This window comes from Marmota monax, unplaced genomic scaffold, assembly GCF_021218885.2.
Source record: "Marmota monax isolate L192 unplaced genomic scaffold, Marmota_monax_Labrador192_F-V1.1 WCK01_AAM20220418_F8-fsc00264, whole genome shotgun sequence".
NCBI classification, from domain to species: Eukaryota; Metazoa; Chordata; class Mammalia; order Rodentia; family Sciuridae; genus Marmota; species Marmota monax.
In genome coordinates, this window is record NW_026693143.1 from 1517909 (window position 1) to 1538338 (window position 20430).

Consider the following 20430-nt stretch of genomic DNA (forward strand, 5'->3'; position numbering starts at 1 on the left):
TAATAAGTAAATAAGTAATAAGTAAATAAGATCATTGAGCTAATTTAAAAAATCACTCTAGCTTAAAATAAAAATGCTTTCAAAGAAAGAAATCTTAGTTTATCTTCTCATCTTAGTTTATCTTCTCTTATTTTTATTTCAATTTTGCTACTTCCTCACTTGTTGGGTTTCATGACTGGCCTCATCTTTCCTTTTTGTCTTACTTATATGCTATATCTGGCTTTTCAGAGTTGGCCTCAAATCCCTCAAACTCCCTTCCACACCAACCTCTAAGCATCTCTTCCATTACTTGGAACCTAACACCTTGAAGCATTTAAATCCCTTGCTTCTTAAAATACTTTTAAAATCCTAAAATTCAAAGAAGCTCAATGTGAAAAAAAAGTCATTTGTAATTTTATTGCTCAGAGAACCAATATCCACATTTCAGTGTATGATCAAGTCTTTCTTCACACACATACACACACACCCCTAACTATATCTTACCCCGAACACACTGCTTAAAATGCATTTTCATTTTCTTTATCAGTAGCACTTCAGGCTGAGTATCCCTCTACTTTGAGGCAGAGCCTAGCACATTATTCAAGTGAATGGATATCTAGTTGGAGATGTTTGGAATGATTCAACAAGGGTGACTTCTGATACTAAAGATGAAAGCAGAAGGATAATTCCATTTTGACTTTGGATTATGGTTCACTTTTTTGCCTTTGGCAGAAGCTTCCCAATGGAAATGAACCCATAGCCTCAGGAATGACTGTTTACTAAATGACTTGTAAAGTCACATGTCATCTGTTCTCTTTAACAATTTATGGCTGGGTGGGAACAATACTGAAAATTCTGTCATGATGCTGCTTGCCACCCTGCTTGGGAGCAGATGGTAAGTATTTACCATGAATGACCCCTTTTTTTCCTTTAATTTTTATCACTTGGAGTACCCCCCTGCAGCAATACCATATGTTGCACACAGAATATAGTGGTTAGTAGGTTATTAGCTGCAGCTAGAAGCATGTACATCTTGTGAACTGCATGTAGATATTTGTCTGAATTATCAACTTGGCATTGTATTCCATCAAGGCCAATACCAAATTATGACATCATAACCTCATAAATATATGATCAATTTTGCTATATTTTGTTATATTTTTTCCTGACAAAATAAAAAAAATGATTCCTGCTTTCATGAAAAAAAAACTGTCGTGGAAACAGTGCTTTTAGAAAACAGAATAGATGATTTGTGCTAAATTATGATGTGGACCTCTATGAAGAAATATTAGAATGTGACATTTACAAGATTATTGAAGAACGTTGCTAAAGGTCAGAAAAACAAAGGGCTGAAGCACTATAATGAAGAAACTGTCACCTTATAATAGGAATCTAACCTTTCCACAGTATCATCAAGTATCACTGGAATCTGAAAGGGTATGAAAAAAAATAATGTATTCCATTTAGTCAAGTTCAAGAAACTTTATTGAGTTCTTAATCTGTGTCAAGTGTTGCCCTACAGATATAAAGGTAAATAATGTGAAATTATTACTTGGGTTTGGGGTGCTTATGAGTGGAGGAGAGTCAAGGAAAACATAATGCAGTGAAAACCAGGAAAGAGTTCTGACACAATCTCATTTCCTATTCTTTCCTACAACATTAAAAGGTATATTTTAATATAATTAATATATTAATTTGGGATTAATATTCAGTATATGATATCTGGCTGGCATTTGTTCCTTTCGTATGTTAACGTCAACCATTTAGACTAAATAATAAGAACAACATAGGGATGTGTCCACATAGTCCTAGATTTTGATTTGAGTAGTCTGTTCATATTTTCTTTTCACTATGTTTAAATAAATGAAATACCAAAGTCTGTGTTATTTGAAGTTGAGTTAAAGTTTTAATTCTTTCAGAATAATTGCCAAGAATATGCATATAAATAAACTGCACCAACTTTGAACTTTTTGCTCCAATTCAATGCTAGTCTCATAGAATAGGCACAGAGTGTAGTTTCATTGTGAATCTATTTAACAGCCTATATTTTAATGTAGATGGAATATTTCACAATGTTATAAGAATGTAAGATTAAGTAAAACCATCATTAAAATACAGCTAAGAATTCAGCTATAAAAATCATGTCATAATCACAATATAAATTATGACTTGTTTCCATACATTTTAAGGTACTTTTACTTTGGCTTTATGCCTGGGTTCCTTCTGTCCTCATTGCCTGTAATCATTTCCTAAGACATTGCCACTTGCCCCCAATCATACCTATTGTTCTAAGTCCACTGAAATGTCACTTTCTGCAAGAAGCCTTCTTCCCAGTCAGAAGCAATATTTCCATCCTCTGAATTCCAATGGGTTGATATTATTGTGGTTATGATGGCTCTTATACAGTACAAGTCATCCAGAGTTCTAAGAACTTTTCATATAGTAACAGTTTCAATCCTCACAATAACTGTTCAGAAAGATCAAGGGATTTACTTAAGGTCATACAGGTAATGACTGAATGCACTTCCCACTTCAATCTGTCTGATTACTAAGCATCTAAGTGCAAAGCTTTAGTGCCTATTTCAGTATTATGAGTATGTATTTGATGAGTGACTATACATATATACATGCACAAACATACTTATATGCACACATATAACATATGTGTATATATATGTGTGTATATATACATATGTGTGTATGTGTATGTGTGTATGTATGTGTCATAATTCTCATCTTAGTATACAACCAGCTGAAACCTCCACCCTCATGCCACAGAGGTAACAAGTGTCCTGCTACTTTTCTTGATAAGTTGTGATGGCAGCCATGCTCTAAATTACATGGCAGCTGCTAAAAAGACTTCCTGATGTTACAGGTCATTGGTTCTCATTTTGTCCCCCAGGAGACATATGGCAATGTCAAGGGACATTTTTAGTTATTACAACTGGAGAGGGTTGCTACTGGTATGCAGTGGGTAGAGGCCAAGGAAGATGCCAAACACTGTATTGCACAAGATAGTCCCCATTACAAAGAGTGATCCAGCCCAAAATGTCACTAGTATAGAGGTTTAGAAACTACTACACTGAAATTAGAATAGCATTAGTAAACATATTAGAGGTAGTGCTATGAAGTGGAAAGGACTGGGGAAATAATGCAATAAAGAAAGTGCTTGGGTTGGTGATAGTAATATGACATGAGCTGAAGGGTTTGATAAACTTAACTGTGCACACGAGTTTAAACTCATGCAGGGAAAAAAGACCACAAAAAATTGAAATCCAGAAATAACTGTTGATTCCCTGGGAACCTGAATTATTTTTGACAGAATAATTAAGTAGAATCTAGAATCTTCCCTGCACCTTCTAGAATCTTCCCTGCACCTTCTTCTAAAAACAGCTGAGAAATGCGTAGAAAGAACAACAATGCCCTGGGGTGTGCTCTCCGTGCATAACCTAGAACGCTTTTTTTTTCCCCTTGGGGTCAGTTACAGAGCAAATTCCTCTCCCAACCTCACCGACTCTTCCTTTTTGGGATGAACAAATTAGTACCTCTACATGATTCTGGGATCTTGAAATCAAATTCTTACTTTCCACTGCAAATGAGGTCACACAATGTACTGAATTCCAAATTATATCTTGAGTGGCTCCTGGCCAGTATTTCAACTTGGTCTTCAAGAAATAGGATTGTGTTAGCAGATAAATTTTATGACAAGACAATGCCTAGGAGATATGACTATAAATAATCCTGAACTACAATAATGATAAAATACCAAATGATATCTGGTGCTGATATTCTGTGGGTCTACCCTATGAGAACTTTCCAGAAGAAAAATATCTTTTGAGTAATATAAACAAACAAACAAGCAACTTACAATAGATGGTGGGCATAATGATGTTACTTTCCATCTCACTGACAGGGTTCTTCACCAGGCAACTGTAATTCCCAATGTCTTCCTTAGTCACTGGGGAAATATGAAGTGTGTTGTTTTGAGGAGAAAAGGAATAGGTGGAACTGGTGCAGACAGGCTTCCCATTCTTTAACCACTGGTAAGCCAATCGGGTGCCCCCTTCCACCTGGCACACCAGTGTTATGTTCCCCACATACTCCACAGCCCCAGAGGAAGGGTAAGTCCAGACCACTGGTTTTGCGACAGGATCTGCAAAATCAAGAGAGAGAAATTATTTTTGCTATCCATGAAACTACAATAAAATTCTCTGTGGTTTTTCAAATATTAAATCCTGGAGAAATTATTCCAACGTTTTATATTTTGTAAATGTAGACAGGCAATAATTAAAGAAGAGAATAAAAAGTCATGGGAAATGCAAACTAATAAAATATAATAATTTTATTCATAGACAGAACCAAATTTTAGAACTTACTGTTCAAATATTGTATAATGAAGCCATTTGCTGTATAGATAATGTAGTTAGTAGTCAAGAACCCCAACTTCCTTATTTCCTGTTCACTGTGCTTTCCCAACACCACAAAGGTATAATTTCCCAGGCAAAATGTATATGCTTATTTCCTTCTCTTGACTTGTCCTAATGTACTAAGAGCAGCTGGTTGGAGTGATTGTGGTGAACCCCAATTTCCAACCACTATCAGCAAAGTAAACAGTTCACATATAGTATAATGTTAAAGAATCAAGGGAAAGTGTTAGAGACTCAATAGGCACAGTTTCCTCTTCTATATAAAAGAACCCAGTATATGTTTTAATTGTTTTACATTTGTGTTGCAACATAATGTTAGTTATTTTAACAAACCAACACCTACATTTCAACATTGATTCAATCTGATAACAGATTAAAATGTATTGTTGGGACTGTACTAAATTAAGAGCTATAAAAAACAAATTCAATAGAAATTTCTGTTGGGAAGTTGAGTTACAGGAAAATAGTTTTATATTCCAAGTTTAACAGATAGTGGGTACTTAATATTTATCAAATGAATACATTTCCAAGAATGCATAATATTTCCTTCTGAATTTCTACTCTGAAGTTGATGGTAGAGGGTAGAAATGATATATGTATTCACAACCATTTTCAGCAACCTTCACCAATCTCTGAGGTTCTTGATTCTTTATTTGATAAAAACAGTGACTTGCCCAGAGTTACCTGGCATTCAGTGGTAAAAATAAGAGGGCTTTAAGTCTAGCAATATTTCTCTCCTGTATTTTGGAGAGAAATGCATTTAATAATCTCCTGTGTATGATTACAGAACACAGAGAGAATAAGATGGCATATGAGTGACTGATAATTTGCACCAATACTGAGACTTTAATTCCTATCAAGGGTTCAGTTGAGGTTGATGCATCCTCCTCCAGCAAGTCTATCTTGAATCATGTTTACATTTTCTTACAATGGAAAATGTGCATCAGAGCACAAACAGACCCAATTCTCCAGCCCAGGGAAGATAGAAAGAAATGAAATATAAGGAGGAATGAAGTTGTAAGCAACTTGTAGGGGGGAGCTGAGTAGTTCTGAAACTTCCATCAATTTTCAAGGTGGGTTTTAGCAACTGGCTTGTCCATTTAATCGATCCTTTATCTTTGCTGGCAAGAGGAAAGGATTTAGAATAATATTTTGTTTATAATATCATGATTTTTAAAAATTGAACTATATATATTTATTAGGTAAAACAAGCCTTATATTTAAAGTGCATCTTTATGTAGAAACATATATGGTATGGTATAAAAAGATAACATGTGAACAGTCTTTTATGAGGAGAACCAGTCATTAGAATAGTCATCAGTACTGTGAGCCTAGAACAGTGTTACTCAGATGTGGAAGTTTTCCTTCTGAGAAAAATTTTTGCTCAGGTCCTAAAAGCCAAAGAAGCCTTTACTGGTTGCATTTCCCTTATCAGGTCCAACTTCCCTATTAAGTTTTTGGAGAGACAAGAAAATTTCACAAAAATTCCTATATTTCTTTTCTTTCCCTAAAGTCGCCCTTCAGGCATCTGATTCCACATCCTTTATCTTAGCTCCCCTGCAGCCTCCCTTTCTCTTCAATAGTCCACTTACTATACAACCACTCAACAGGTGGTTTCTGAGTCTATTAATGGCCAGCAAGTTTTTTTTTGGCGGGGGACCAGGGATGGAACTCAAGGACACTCGACCCCCTGAGCCACCTCCCCAGCCCTATTTTTGTATTTTATTTAGAGACAGCGTCTTACTGAGTTGCTTAGCACCTCACTTTTTGCTGAGGATGGCTTTGAACTCATGATCCTCCTGTCTCAGCCTCCCCAGCTGCTAGGGATTACAGGCATGAGCCACTGCACCCAGCAGCCAGCAAGGTTTTAGGCAGTAAAGAGAAAGCAGCAAAATTCCTATGGACCTTAAATTTTAGTTAGGGAAGATAAACAATAAACATAATGACACTGGTATGTGTGTGTGCATTTGTGTGTGTGTGTGTGTGTTTGAAGGAGTAAGATTATATTTTATATAAGTTGGTTAAGAAAGATTTAAGAGATAGTGCGATATTTGAGTTGAGACCTAAGGAAATAGGGGAAATACCTTGGAGAAAAGCCATCTAGGTGGAGTGAACAGCAAGTAAAAAGACCCTGAAATGTGTGTCTGGCCTGTTTAAGGAGGAGCAAGCAGATCAGCAAGGCCAGGACAGAGGTGGAAATGGTGTCAGATAGGTGCAAGGATGTAGGGCCTTGAAGTCCTTGTTAGCACTTTGGTTTTGTTTCGAGTGAGTGAGAAAGCTGTTGGAGGAGTTTTAAATTGCAAAAGGCAGGAGCAGAGTGGCATGCTACTAGAATAATCCAGGCTATAGCTGGTGGTTGATGGGGGGGACGGATGGGGGTGGTAAGTAGCTGTACTCTGTCTATATTTTGAAGGTAATGCTGACAGGGTTTTCTTGTGGACTGGGTGTGGGTTGTGTGGAAAGACAGGGTCAGTGATCACTGCAAGTTTTTAGCCTGAGAAACTGATAGAATGGAATTGATATTTACTAAGATGAGAAATATCAAATAAACAGCTCTATAGAGAAAAATCAGAAGTTGGGCTTTGGACATAATACATTTAAGGTATGCCACCTAGTTATCTTAATAAGAAAAACATATCTAAAAGTTAGCTAACTCCACTCCTCCTCTGAGAACATTTCCAGAAACTCTATTGTCCTTAAGTGTAGTTATTGAGCTCATTCTCCCCAAAACAGTGTATCAAATTAAAAACTTCATGTGACACAAATAAAAATACTACTGAGATTTAATTTATTTTTCATCTCATTATATTAGCAACTTAATTTTTGCAGTTTCCAGGGGAACTAATAACAAGTTATACTTATTGCTTGATTATTTTTTGCTGGGCACTGTGCATACCCCTTACATAAATGTCTGATCAAATCTTCAGAAAGCCTCATGAAGTTGATAATATCATTCGTATCATGAGACATAGAGGCTTTGAGAGTTAATTAATTTGCCCAAAATTTCAGAATCTAGGAAGTTTAGAGTCCTGAACCTCTGCTAACTCTATACCAGCTTGCTATATACAGTCATAGTGGACTCACCATCTACAGTGACTTGTATCTTCTGACTTGAGGATAGAGTTCCATTTCCCTGAATATTGACCTTCACAATGTAATTGCCTTCATCGGTGAACTGCAGTGGGTTGATAAGCAGAGATGCATTGGGTGGCATCATGGTAAACTTGTGTTGGTATTCCAAGTCGGGAACCACAGACTTATTCACAGAGCCCAGCAAGTATTTGGGCATTGTGTGGGGCCTCTCAAACAGCCATATGATCTGGATGTCCGATGCTGGAGTGTGGAAGCCATAGTGCACAGGAAGGTAGAGGGCCTGACCCCTGATGCCATGGACAGTCTGTGATGGCACCATCACCTTCAACCCCGAACAATCCATTGCTACAAAGGCAAAGAAAGCTGTGAAGACCCTGAGCCACATTTCATAATCCAAAGGAATAACCGCAGAGAGAATTTGATCAAATGATAATCCTTTTCAAAGAAGAGAGGCTTCTTAGTACTGACCATTCTATTACTGGTTTCAGGTAGAGGTAAATATTTGTCTCAAAACCTTATGCATTAAAAAACCTCCACCCAAAATCTATGCTGAATGCATGACTTCTTTAAAGGCAAGAAAAAAATGAAAAGCAGAAGTAATTATCTATAACCGTTAAAGAATAATTGGAAAAGGAGAAGTGGGAAAGATTGTTAGTTCTAAAGTCCAATGAAACCATTAAAACATTTGAAATTATGACTGTATTAATGTCTGTGCCATATCATATCCTGATCAAACTATATAATTTCAGAAATATGGGGAAGGGAGCAAGGTTTATTTCATTCTAAAAATTTTTCCCCAAACCTTCTGAAATGGCTTAATATTCTATTTTTATAAGTTTTCCCCTTTAGCCAAAGCCTTGCTAAATGAAATAACCCAAAGGAAAGTGGTATTAAACCACAATAAATCATTACCAGTCATTCTTGCCCAGGAGAGGAATCTAGTTGATGTGTTTGAGGAACAGCAAGCGGAAGGCACAGATGGAACAAAGTGGAGGAGGGAGAGAGTAGTAAGATATGAGTTCAGTGAGTTGGCCAGAACAGATTGGGAAGGACCTTACAATCATGGGAAAGACCTGGGCAATATGATTCTGAGTGATATGGGAATGCAACTGGAGTCTTGCCAACAGAGAAGGGGTATTATTTTTTCTTATGTTTTATTAGACTTGTTGCTGTGAGAATAGACTGGACTAGAGAGAAGAGCAGAAGAGCAGGAACAGAGAGACCACTTTGGAGGTGACTTCAATAAAACAGGCAAGAGATGATGGTGTGGACCAAGGTGCTAATAAATGATATGCAAGAAGGCTGGTGTAACTAAAGGATTTGCTGACACACTTGGGATGAGATATAAGAAACAAAGAGGAATCAAGCATGACTGCCTTGTTCTTGAGTTAGGCCAAATGGAAAAAAGGAGTTGCAACTGATAATCCCTGAGGAGAAAAGGTTTTTGGGAAAGAAGTTAGTTTTGGACATGTTCATTTTGAGATACCCACTAGACATGTAAAAGGCCAGGTAGAATGGATATAATTGGACATGAAAACCTGGTTGAAGGGAATTTAGGAGAGAATGAGAGACCTAGATGACTCTGGGGCATGGAGGCCCAGTGCATAGTCCTGGGCAGTGCCTGGGTTATTTGAGCCCATGCACTTGCAGATGTATCTTAAGTTTGCAGTTTTTTCCTATTTTCTGGCACCTGGAGGTATCCCTATCTTATACTCAACCATGACATATTGTTTTATTTTATTTAACATTTTTTAATGTATTTGCAAAGGAGAATCCTCCTTAACCTAGGCTAACACGTTTCTGGATCTCTAATTCAAAGCTTTTTGCTTCAAGCTCTTCATTTTCAAAGGAGGCACTATAATTCCTCCATCCCAGGAATGTTAGAAATGGAGAGAGAAAGTGGTGAGTTTAAATGTGGAATATTTTGGACAGTGAGAGAAAAAAAGAGAGAATGGAACAGAAATTGGAGACAGTGAGTATAAACACTGCTGCAGAGTTTTTCTGCAGGAGCAGAAAAATAGGATGGGAGTTAGGCAGGAATGTAAAATATGAAATCAAGTTTTTACCTACTGAGAAAGATCCACTTGAAAGGGAAATGTTGATGAAGGAGAATGGAGATGAGTGAAGGTTGAATAAAATCCTTGAGCTGATGAGAAGAGATAGTAATTAAGCACAAATATGGGGATTTTACACTTTCAATTTTCATATATACAAAATATGTATTCTCTTGGCTGATGTCCCTCTTCATTGTTACTAGGAAGCTTCGGTGTTACTAGGGGGTGGATGACTTCATCTAAGTCATGTTATGGTAGGCCACTGACATGAAGATGGGAAAGGCAAAAAGCTCTGTTTATCTCTTGCAATAATTTATTTGGAGAAAGTAAACATTTAGGACTACTCTTGAGGAATCTACCAAGAATATATTTATTTTCTTCCTTCCTAGGGTAGAGGCAAGAACAGATTCCTATGGTTTTGGCATCTGGTGAGTTATTGGTACAGAATGAGACTTTGGGATCGGCAGGATGTTAAAGCAAAGAATTCAGAAGAAAGCATGAAGAGGAAGAGATGAGAAGGCTAGAGGAAGAACAGACCCCTAAACACTCAATTGAAAGTGACTGAATGAACTGGAGTGTATAAAACAATAAGGGGAACATAAAGACAGTATCCTTGGCTTCTCTGTGGATTTGTGATTATGATTTTTAAAATAATAGACTTTGCATGTTCAATTTAGTGATTTGGTTCATATCAAAGGCATGATAGAGGTATGAGGATGTGCTTCTGCATCCTATTCCGGCAAATGCAAGAATGCTAAATTTGGAGTTTTTCCTAATTTGAGTAATTAGCAAAACAGGAAACTGGGTGCTGGAAAATCTAAAGAGTAGAAAAGTCGATTGCAGAAAAGGAGTAGTGGTCTCTGGAGGGAAAGAGAGAAAAAGAAAGAAGGAGAGTAAATCTATGTCTTAAAACTAATGGTATCTAAGAGAGGGGGTGAATTCTTTAAAGTCACAGATTTGGAAAGCCATTGACTATTTGGATAGAAGACCAGAACCGGAAAAGATTCTTCCTAGTGTATGTTTTCTCAGTATAAAACAAGATACTTTTAAACACTTTTTATCAGAATTAGAGATAGGGAACTTCTGACAAGTTAAAAGCTATTTTTTAGTACCCATTGTTGGTAACTTAATATATGAAAGTATAACTTTCACTGCATCTACTAAGTGTGTTACTGTCTTCTTTTTTATTTAAATGAATATGAAAATATTTACAAGGGTCTTATGGTCAGTCCTGATTTTTTGATTCCTTTGTCTTATGTCCACCAGCCAGTCTTAAATCCATCACTTGTAAGTTACTCTGAAATAATATTCAGGAAACCTTCTCTAAACTTTCAGAAAGATTACTGTATTGGATATTTTGACAGTTAAAAATTCACTGAAATATAAGGTCTTAGTAAAGGACACACATGTGGGATAAAATGGTGATTAGTGGGTTACATGATCTTAAGTCAATTTAAGTCTCAATATGTTTTCTCACGTGTGAAAGGAGGCGATATTAGCTGATGTTCAAAGCCTCTCTTGAATCTCTAAGTGTTTGTGTTCTTGACATCTTGAGGTATTCTTCTCGGTATAGAGCAACCCACATTTGATGGTGAAGGGTCCAAAGAAGTTTTAAGTATTAAGATTCAATTTGTAGTCCATTTATTAAGTTGTCAATCCCTGAATATTCTTACATAAAGTGACAATTCTGCATTTGTTACCAAGAAATCAAGTGGAAATGATGGGAATCTACATCATTGCCTTGGGAATACACTGGGAAAAGCTGTGTGGCTTCTGACATAAAATGAGGTAGTTGCATCTGGCTGTGAGCAGTTTTGTCATTGACTTATTGGTCTATTTAAGACATTTCACAGCTCAATCTAGAAACCACTGCAAGATTAAGATGTTGATATAGATAGCCCAAATGCAATTTTGGCCAATCTGTTCTTGTCATTTGGGGAAGTCATGGCAGAGGTTCTCTCTTTCTCTCGTCTCTCCCAGAAAGGGAAGAAACCCTTTAAATCTTCTTTCTTTGAAATTGTAGTTGAAAAGATTGATTGAAATTTATTTAATATTCTGGAAATAGTTGGGAGGCACTGTACTACTATGGAGTAATAATATCACTATAATAGAATTGTTGCCGATTTTTGGATTGTTATTCAAAAAGTGGGAACCTAAGCACGAAAACACTGGTTATAGAGTTTATGATTAAAGTTAGGGGATTAAAAATTTTATTTGATAAAATAATAAATATAGTACAAATATAGTAGCCCAGAGAAAAATGAAAGTGCTTTAGTAGAAAATAACCATTTGTATAGCATTTACAATCATTGTTTAGGGGGCAAAACTAGTTCTTTGGGCTATTTTTGAGGCTGTGTCATATAATAATACCTTAAATAATATATTGCCATCCACATCTCTGGATATATTCAATGCTTCTAAATCAAATGAAAAAATGTTATTCAAATATGTACGTTTTCTTTTTCAAACGTGTGTATGACAGTGTAGCACAGCTGTTACTTAGAGATAGCCTACATGATTTTATGGGATGAATTATAGATAGCAAGTTATAAGCATGTCAGCAAGGAATGAGTTTCTCTTTAAATAGAATCTATTTTTTTTATTTTTTAATTTTTTTATTTTTTTTTAATTGGTTGTTCAAAACATTACAAAGCTCATGACATATCATCTTCCATACATTTGATTCAAGTGGGTTATTAACTCCCATTTTTTACCCCAAATACAAGTTGCAGAATCACATCGGTTACACATCCACATTTTTACATAATACCATATTAATGACTGTTGTATTCTGCTACCTTTCCTATTCCCTACTATCCCCCCTCCCCTTCCCTCTCATCTTCCCTCTCTACCCCATCTGCTGTTGTTTAATTCTCTCCCTTGTTTTTTTTCCCCCTTTCCCCTCACAAACTCTTATATGTAATTTTGTGTAACAATGAGGGTCTCCTTCCATTTCCATAGTTTCCCTTCTCTCTCCCCACTCGTCTCTGTTTAATGTTAATCTTTTCCTCATGCTCTTCTTCCCTGTTCTGATCTTAGTTGCTCTCTTTATATCAAAGAAGACATTTGGCATTTGTTTTTTAAGGATTGGCTAGCTTCACTTAGCATAATCTGCTCTAATGCCATCCATTTCCCTGAAAAATCCATGATTTTGTCATTTTTTTAGTGCTGCGTAATACTCCATTGTGTATAAATGCCACAGTTTTTTAATCCATTCATCTATTGAAGGGCATCTGGGTTGATTCCAAAGTCTAGCTATTGTGAATTGTGCTGCCATGATCTTTAAATAGAATCTTATCTCATTTCCCTAAAATCTTTTCATTTTGCAGAAAAGACATAAACCTATTGATATGATATAACCCTTGTTTTAGAAATGAACAGATAATTGGGTACTTCCTCTACCTTTTAGGGAGGCACACTGTCATCATTGATGTATTTCTCACTACTGTTAAACACAATAATCTACTAATTTTAGAAAAAAACAGCTTAATTTTGAGGGGTTTTCAAGAACTTTAAAGGACTAAAGCTACTGATTTTATAAAGTCATCCTCTGTGTGAACAAAAAAAGCTTCAAGAAAGCACATAATATAAAATTAAAGAAATGTTAACTTCCTTTTTAGAGTCCAAATATTTGGAATTAAGTGGAAACATTTATTAGATTCATTGATAATTCCCTTTTTAAAAGTGTTGTTTTGGTAGTTGTATATGGACAGCATGCATTTATTTTTATTTGTTTATTTTTACGTGATGCTAAGGAACAAACCAGTCAGTGCCTCATGCTTGCTAGGCAAGCACTCCTCCACTGAGCCCCTTCATTGATAATTTCTTAGAATAAAAAAGAAAGATTGGGTAAAAAGTAGAACTAGGGAAGACAGACATGCTCCAAACATGATATATGCAATGTATGGCTATTTCAGAGAGTCCCATTAATTTGTAAAATTAGTATCTGTTAATAGTTGCAATCAAAACAAAAATTATATTGTGAAGTATTTCAAGAACATAGAAAATGCAAAAAGATATACAGCCATAATTAGTGTGTTAAAAAGGGAAAACTTTTAAACTTTTTATATCTAAAACATCAACAGAAACATAGATAATCATTAACAATCTGTTATACAAAATTATAGAAAAATTTCCCTTTTACAGACTATCTTAAAATGTATAAAAGAGTATCTTTTAAAAATATACAGTATTAAGGAACACTTGAAATTATACTGTAAAATTTATCTATATCCAGCAACAAAAAGTTCCCTGGACCAGTTTCACTGTATTGAATATAAACATTAGGCTCCACAAAGTGACCTCTACCTGAGCTCAAAATAGTTAACATTTATTTTCCCATTACCATGCATGGTATTAGTAAGCAAAACAGAACTCTTGTTGACTGAAAATAAATGCTTGCATCTTCAGAGAAAATAGAAATTACAAAACTGTATTTTCAATAGATAATAAAAGTTCTATGGGGCTTCAATCTTTAAGACTTTTTTTTAAAAAAAGAAGATAGAAACAAAAATTCATTACTCCAAAACACAAAACAAAGATTTTCACAGTTGTCATTAAAACAGCCTATCTACAGAGAAAGTAGATTTACATAAGAAAGACAGTCTTGAGATATAATAATAACTTTAGTTATCTATGAATATGCAATTTCTCTGTGGTACACCTTAATTTTATTTCAGTCAAGTTTTTCAGCTGAATTTTCTATAAGTTCTTCTCAAGGCCAATTATAAAAACATCACTTATAAAATGACATCAGTCTTATTGTTCGAAAATTAAAAATGAGTTGGACATACAGGACACTTTCAAAATTAAGAAAAATGTTCAATTTTTCAAAAAATAAAAAATATATTACAGGCTTGAATTTAATTATATAAGCACTATAATAACTGAACAATCACAACTATGGGAAACTCAAACACTTCAAAACATTTACAGACTGTACATTTCATGTACATGAGATATGTGCAGAATTAGATATAAATTTGAATAATCACCACATTTACTACAAAAGTATAACAAAATATACCTATGAAAATAAAGCACTAACTAACTGAAAAGTTCGAAAATGCAAACGGTTTATGTTGCTAAGTTGTCCTTAAAAATTAAGGAATAAAAACCTCTTTTGAATTTCTATCATTGAAAGTAAACAAAACATGAAACGAATTTGTCTTTTAAAACCTATAAATAGGAAAATGGGAAAAGAGAACCCCCTGTGAAATAATGTCAATGGATAAAAATTGTGGGAATGTTTGGGAAGTACTCCTTTAAACACTTCGGATAAAGAGGAGAATGAGAAAAACAATAAAATACAGAAAAAATTTCAATAGGACTAGACATTGGGAAAGAGAAAAGCTAAAGGCATTTAGGAGAAATCATCCTTTTTAACACATTTCTCCCTTTTGTCACCTTTTTTTCCATATTTCATAAAACAAGATAGGTCATTTAAAATAAGGTAGATTTAAGAGAATTAACAGTTTGTAAAAGTATCTTTAAGGCAATATATTTAATTAAAAAACACTTCTATAAATTGTTTTTAATTTAATCATAAGTGGTTCCAATTTCATGGCCTATTAGAACATTTGCCAAAATAAATGCATTAAAAGACAATTGAACCTATACGTAAACTCTGAAAAAAAGAAGAAATTCATTAGATTTTAATAATGTCTTAACTTTCTTAATAAGTGCTATTGACAATAATTGTTGTTCCAAGAAAACAATGATAATCTATTTATTGAAACTCATTTCTCCTAAATGTTCCTGCTTCTTTGTTGGAACAGTGCGTTATTGTTAAAAGGTTCTGACCTGCTCTTCAATGATCTCAGAGAATCTACAGCCTAAAGCAAATATTTACCTTATGCTCACAATAAAAATAAAACTAGAACTCCTTCTTCCCCCTCCCCAAAGCCCCAAATACCTAAAACACAATTCATGCAGGGCCTTACCTAAGAGAAGGAGGTATATTTTGCATTGAAAGATCCCACCTGTGCTGCTGAGACGCTCCATGAAAGCATCCTGTCCCATGTATACAATGCCCTGTTTTCAGTGGTAAGTTGGTTCATGGACCAGCAGCTGCTGGTTTATTTGCTAGGGAAATTAGCAGTGAGGTAACAGACCCTATCCTGCCTCTTGCTTCTGTGATTTGAATACAGAATGAATGTGTATACAAAGGACACAGGGAGTGGGAACACCTGTTATATGCTTTGCAAGAATATTGGCTTATGACTTTCAGAATAGTTTCTTAGTGATTATCAGCAACTGTCAGTATATTTTATAAATTATTCTTAGTTATTAATAATCACACAAAGGAAAACATTCTTTGGGGTGACTTTATTGAAAAACAGTATGCCTTCATAAAAAACAAAATCAGGAGCTGATTTCCTAGTATTTAAAATTATGTCATTATTTTGAAATCTAAGACTTTTTTCTATGAAAATTAGTTCATGTACCTTCTAAGCAGTTGTAAATCTCCATGAAGCCAAGAATTAACATGTGAAAATTATACCAAATAATCAAAACAGAGCATAAGAGTACTTTTAAAAAATGTATTTTTCTGTCAAATCTTTCCTATTACAAATGACTGCTATGGTCTTATTGAATCCGTGGGTTCATCTAATTTTTAAAAGCAAATCACAGGTGTGTTTCCAAGAGGGGCTGAAGCATGGATTGTACATAATTATAACAAAAACCTATGCCAACAGATATTATCTAAAGACCCATTTTCACAGCTGGAACTTGAAAGGAAGTGAACCAGTGATCCAGAAAAGACCTTGCCTCTACTGTGGAGTCCTGCCTACAGGACTAGCCTAGCCTCTTCATTGTCGTGGAAGCAGGTAGACTGAGCACTTCTGCTTAATTTACTTAGTTATAGGTTAACTGTTGTTTGCATGAAGGCTCTGGTCCAAGATTTGAACTACAAAATGGAAAATTTATAATCAAATCAGTATCAAGTCAGGTAAAGTTCCTTGTATAAATCAGTTTTAACAGTAAATGTCCACTGAAGAAGTCCAACAACAAGAGGGGAAGGAAAAATATTGCTCAAATGTAATTAAAAGTCAAAAAGTAATGACAGTTATTTTGGAGTCCAAGTTTGGAAATATTCTTTGCAGCAAGGCTCCCAACTTGTCTATAAGGGATTCTGTAGGCAAAAAAAGTGACTTTCAAAAAATCTGAGCCCTCTTCAGAGGTCTGTCATTTAATGATACCTCCATGCTTCAGAAAAAATAGAAAGAGCTACCCACAGTGCCCAGTAATAACTATACCACAAGTTCCTCTGAATTATCTTTACATCATGTTCACAGTCTGTTATAGCACCTATCTCATTAACCTCGATTTATTTGATTAGCTGTTTATTTTCCCTCTGAGCCCCTTGAAACAGACAATAGTCTTATCCATTTATGGATCTTTGACATCTAGGCATACTGCTTAACTATTATTTTTGTTAAAATGTTTCCCCAGGAAAAAACTCCAAATAATCTTTGCCCCATGCCTTCTGATGCTCAGTTGATGCTTAAGAAACACACATTGGGCTGGGGATGTGGCTCAAGTGGTTAACGTGCTTGCCTGGCATGCACGTGGCACTGGGTTCGATCCTCAGCACCACATAAAAATAAAGATGTTTTGTCCACTGAAAACTAAAAAATAAATATTAAAAAATTCTCTCTCTCTCTCTTTAAAAAAGAATAAAAAAGAAATGCACATAAATTTTGATATTAGATTGCACAAAAAACGGCTTGTAAAGTAATACGGGAGTTCTACAGATATCACATAAGCTCTCTCACACCATTCAGATCAGTGTTGTTTTAAAATATTAATTGCTTTCATTAAATAAGCTTTTTATACTGTTTTACAATCAAGTGATGGCTCATTATGAAGTTTATTGGGTACTGGCAAATGAGAGTAATAAAGACTATATATTGTGGTTTTCCTGAAATGAAATAAATTCAACTTAATGACTTTATATTGTGGTATTTTTTCTATTGCTTTTGTTATATTTAAAAGTATACCTTTTATGATACAAGATAGTAGATGTTATATAAATTAATTAAATACCAGATGAACCATAATTGTGATCTTTTCATGTCATGGCACACATTAAAAAACTGACAATACTTGTGTAGCACATGTAAAGGAAGCACTAAGTGGCATAAGCACAAAACACCCTCTAGCGGTAGGTTTGTAGGTATAAACTCATCTGCTGCAGTAATTTCAGTTCAGATGTTTATACAGGAAGTCATTCAAAGCAATGTCAAAATTTAGTTTCAACTGTTGCCAATTTTTACGTGACTTAAAAAATTGTTTGAAGTGTTTTTATAAGAAATTTCTCACCATCAACATCTCACATCACACTTGTAACCCCCTGGAAAACTCTGCTCTACTATATACTGCTTAGGGAAAAAAAGGGCCTTTAACCTGTTTACTTATTTATATTTATACTTATATTTAAAATGAGAAGGGTGATTAACCTAAAACAAGCTATATTCATGGTGGTTAAATTGTAAGCAATGCAAGGAGCCACTGGGATAGGGTATGTGTTTATAACTGCATATGAAAATATACCTGGTCCTGTGCAGGTGTGTGTGTGTGTGTGTGTGTGTGTGTGTGTGTGTGTGTGTGTACTGGGAGGACTGTGCTCTTTTGTTCTCTCTCAAGTCACATTACATAGTTTATAGTCTAGTTTATTTAAATTATAAGGTTGATCTTTCTTTATATACCAAATGACTGCTACATGAATTTCAAACATCCATATTTTTAATCCATGTTCTTTGAGTATTTTGCAATGGCAAAAAAAAATTGATAACTAGAGGTGGTGAAATGCCAACACCATGTGGACTGGGATTGTGGCTCAGTGGTAGAGCTCTTGCCTAGCATGTGCGAGGCCCTGGGTTTGATCCTCAGCACTACATAAAAAAAATAAATAAATAAAATAAAGGTAAAAAAAAAAGAAATGTCAACATCAACATAGAACAGTAGGTCTTAAGAAAAAGTGAGGAAAGAAAGCATTTTCTTATTGTTGTAATTAGATCCTAGGAAAGGTTACTGTTTACAGGAAGAACTGGCTGACAGAGTGGGCCAGAACCTGTGCCCAAGCCTGTGCTGCATTCACTCCTGTATGGTAAAGTCTACAACACTGGATCCAAGAAGCCTAGGTCTACCCTCTGTGGCTGCTGACTATGTGGCAATGTCTTCCTTCTTGACTCTTCTCAGCCACAGCTTTATCTTCAGGAAGTGTTCTGTTTTCTGTTATTGCCTGATCAGGAAGTATGGTCACATCATTCTGGACAGGCCAAACTTCTCCACTGTTCTGGTATTTATAGGAGGAGAAGAAATTTATTTTCCTAACCACATGAGGTTTTCAGCTCTTTTTTTGTCCTTTGAGAGTTCCCCCCTGTTTGGGCCATCAGAAATATGCCCTTACTTTATTGTTAATGCTGTGATATTCCAATCTGCAAAAACAGGAATGGCACCAAGGAAAAACAGGAATGGCACCAAGTTCAGCAAGCTTTTCCTCAAGACTTGTTTGCAGGCCATTATAACTTTCTGTGGCCTACCACCAGGAAAAACTTAAAGTAATAAATCTCTCTCTCTCTCTCTCTCTCTCTCTCTCTCTCTCTCACACACACACACACACACTGAAATCTCTCTCTCTCTCTCTCTCTCTCACACACACACACACACACATTTTTTAAAATGGGAATAAAATAACATCCCATCTTTTAAAAAGTGTTCATTAGGGCATTAAAAATTTTATCAAGCTAAAATGCATCATTTATGGGTTATTTTATAAAGTGTTAGGGTAAGTTGATACAGTTTATTTAGACAACCAGCAGGAATTAACTTTACATGTCAATATTGTACTTAAAGCCTTTGTGCTTTTAGAAGTTTGTATTTTCTACCTTCTTCACTATAAGATGTAAACTAAAATGTGGAGCTTTAAGGTAAAACATAGTTGTAATGCTTTTCTTGATTCTCAGTGTCTAATAGTTATGCAAAACACTTATGTTTCCAATTTTTTTGATCATCTTAACTTTGTGCATTTTTTGTGTATGAGAGAAAATTCTGGGACTGAATTTGGGTTCTATACCTGGATCAAGGTGTAATGAAATGTGTGGCCTCTATATCTTATATGGATTAATTCTCTTATCACTAACGAATGGATTTTAAATGGTTCAGCTGGGTTTCCTCTAAGAATCACTGAAGACCTAAATCAACCAACAACCCCTAAGAAAATAATAACAACAACAGGATCCTTTTCAAGTGAACCTGACTACTCAGAATCAGAACTACTGGAATTGATCACCACTAAGATATGATTTTTATTTTATTTTTTATTAAATTTTTTTATTGGTTGTTCAAAACATTACAAAGCTCATGACATATCATCTTCCATACATTTGATTCAAGTGGGTTATGAACTCCCATTTTTTACCCCAAATACAAGTTGCAGAAGGATATGATTTTTAATTAAACTGTGAACTCCTTCCTTATTCATCTAAATTGCTTAATATAGTGTTGCTCTGTGCCCAATGATCAACAAATATTTATTGAATTCTATTTTGTTTTATATGTTAATATTGTTGGGAATTTGTTTCTTTTGATATAGAAACTTCTAAATATTGAAGATTTTAGTAAACTAAGAACAGTCAAACAATTAAGATTAAAGGAATGAACTAATGTATGAAATATGATATGTCAAGAGCTTTGTAATGTTTTGAACAACTAATAATAAAAAAATTTAAAAAAAGAAAAGATACAAGCAGCCCATGACCTGGTCAAACAACAATTAGCGGAGGGACAATAAAATAAAATAAAATAAAAAAGAATGAACTAAACTAGAATTGCCCTAGAGTGATGGGAATTTTTAAGGGTTTAGAAATAAC

At 34.9% G+C, this 20430-nt stretch overlaps 1 protein-coding gene across 4 annotated transcripts in view; it reads right to left on the minus strand.

Annotated features, from left to right (window-relative positions):
- Positions 1 to 15683, minus strand: part of Hepacam2 (HEPACAM family member 2) — a 36987-nt gene extending 21304 nt beyond the window's left edge. For 2 of the 4 annotated variants that reach the window (XM_046455210.2, XM_046455209.2), the window contains exons 1-3: positions 15496 to 15683; positions 7491 to 7844; positions 3848 to 4132 (exon numbers count right to left, since the gene is read on the minus strand). In XM_046455210.2, the coding sequence (XP_046311166.1) occupies positions 3848 to 4132; positions 7491 to 7844; positions 15496 to 15574 (718 nt within the window). In that variant the 5' untranslated portion in view covers positions 15575 to 15683. Of the gene's footprint in view, positions 1 to 3847; positions 4133 to 7490; positions 7885 to 15495 lie in introns of those variants that run through there. The other 2 variants (XM_046455208.2, XM_046455211.1) reach the window with 2 other exon arrangements.
- Between the last annotated feature and the right edge of the window lie 4747 nt (positions 15684 to 20430).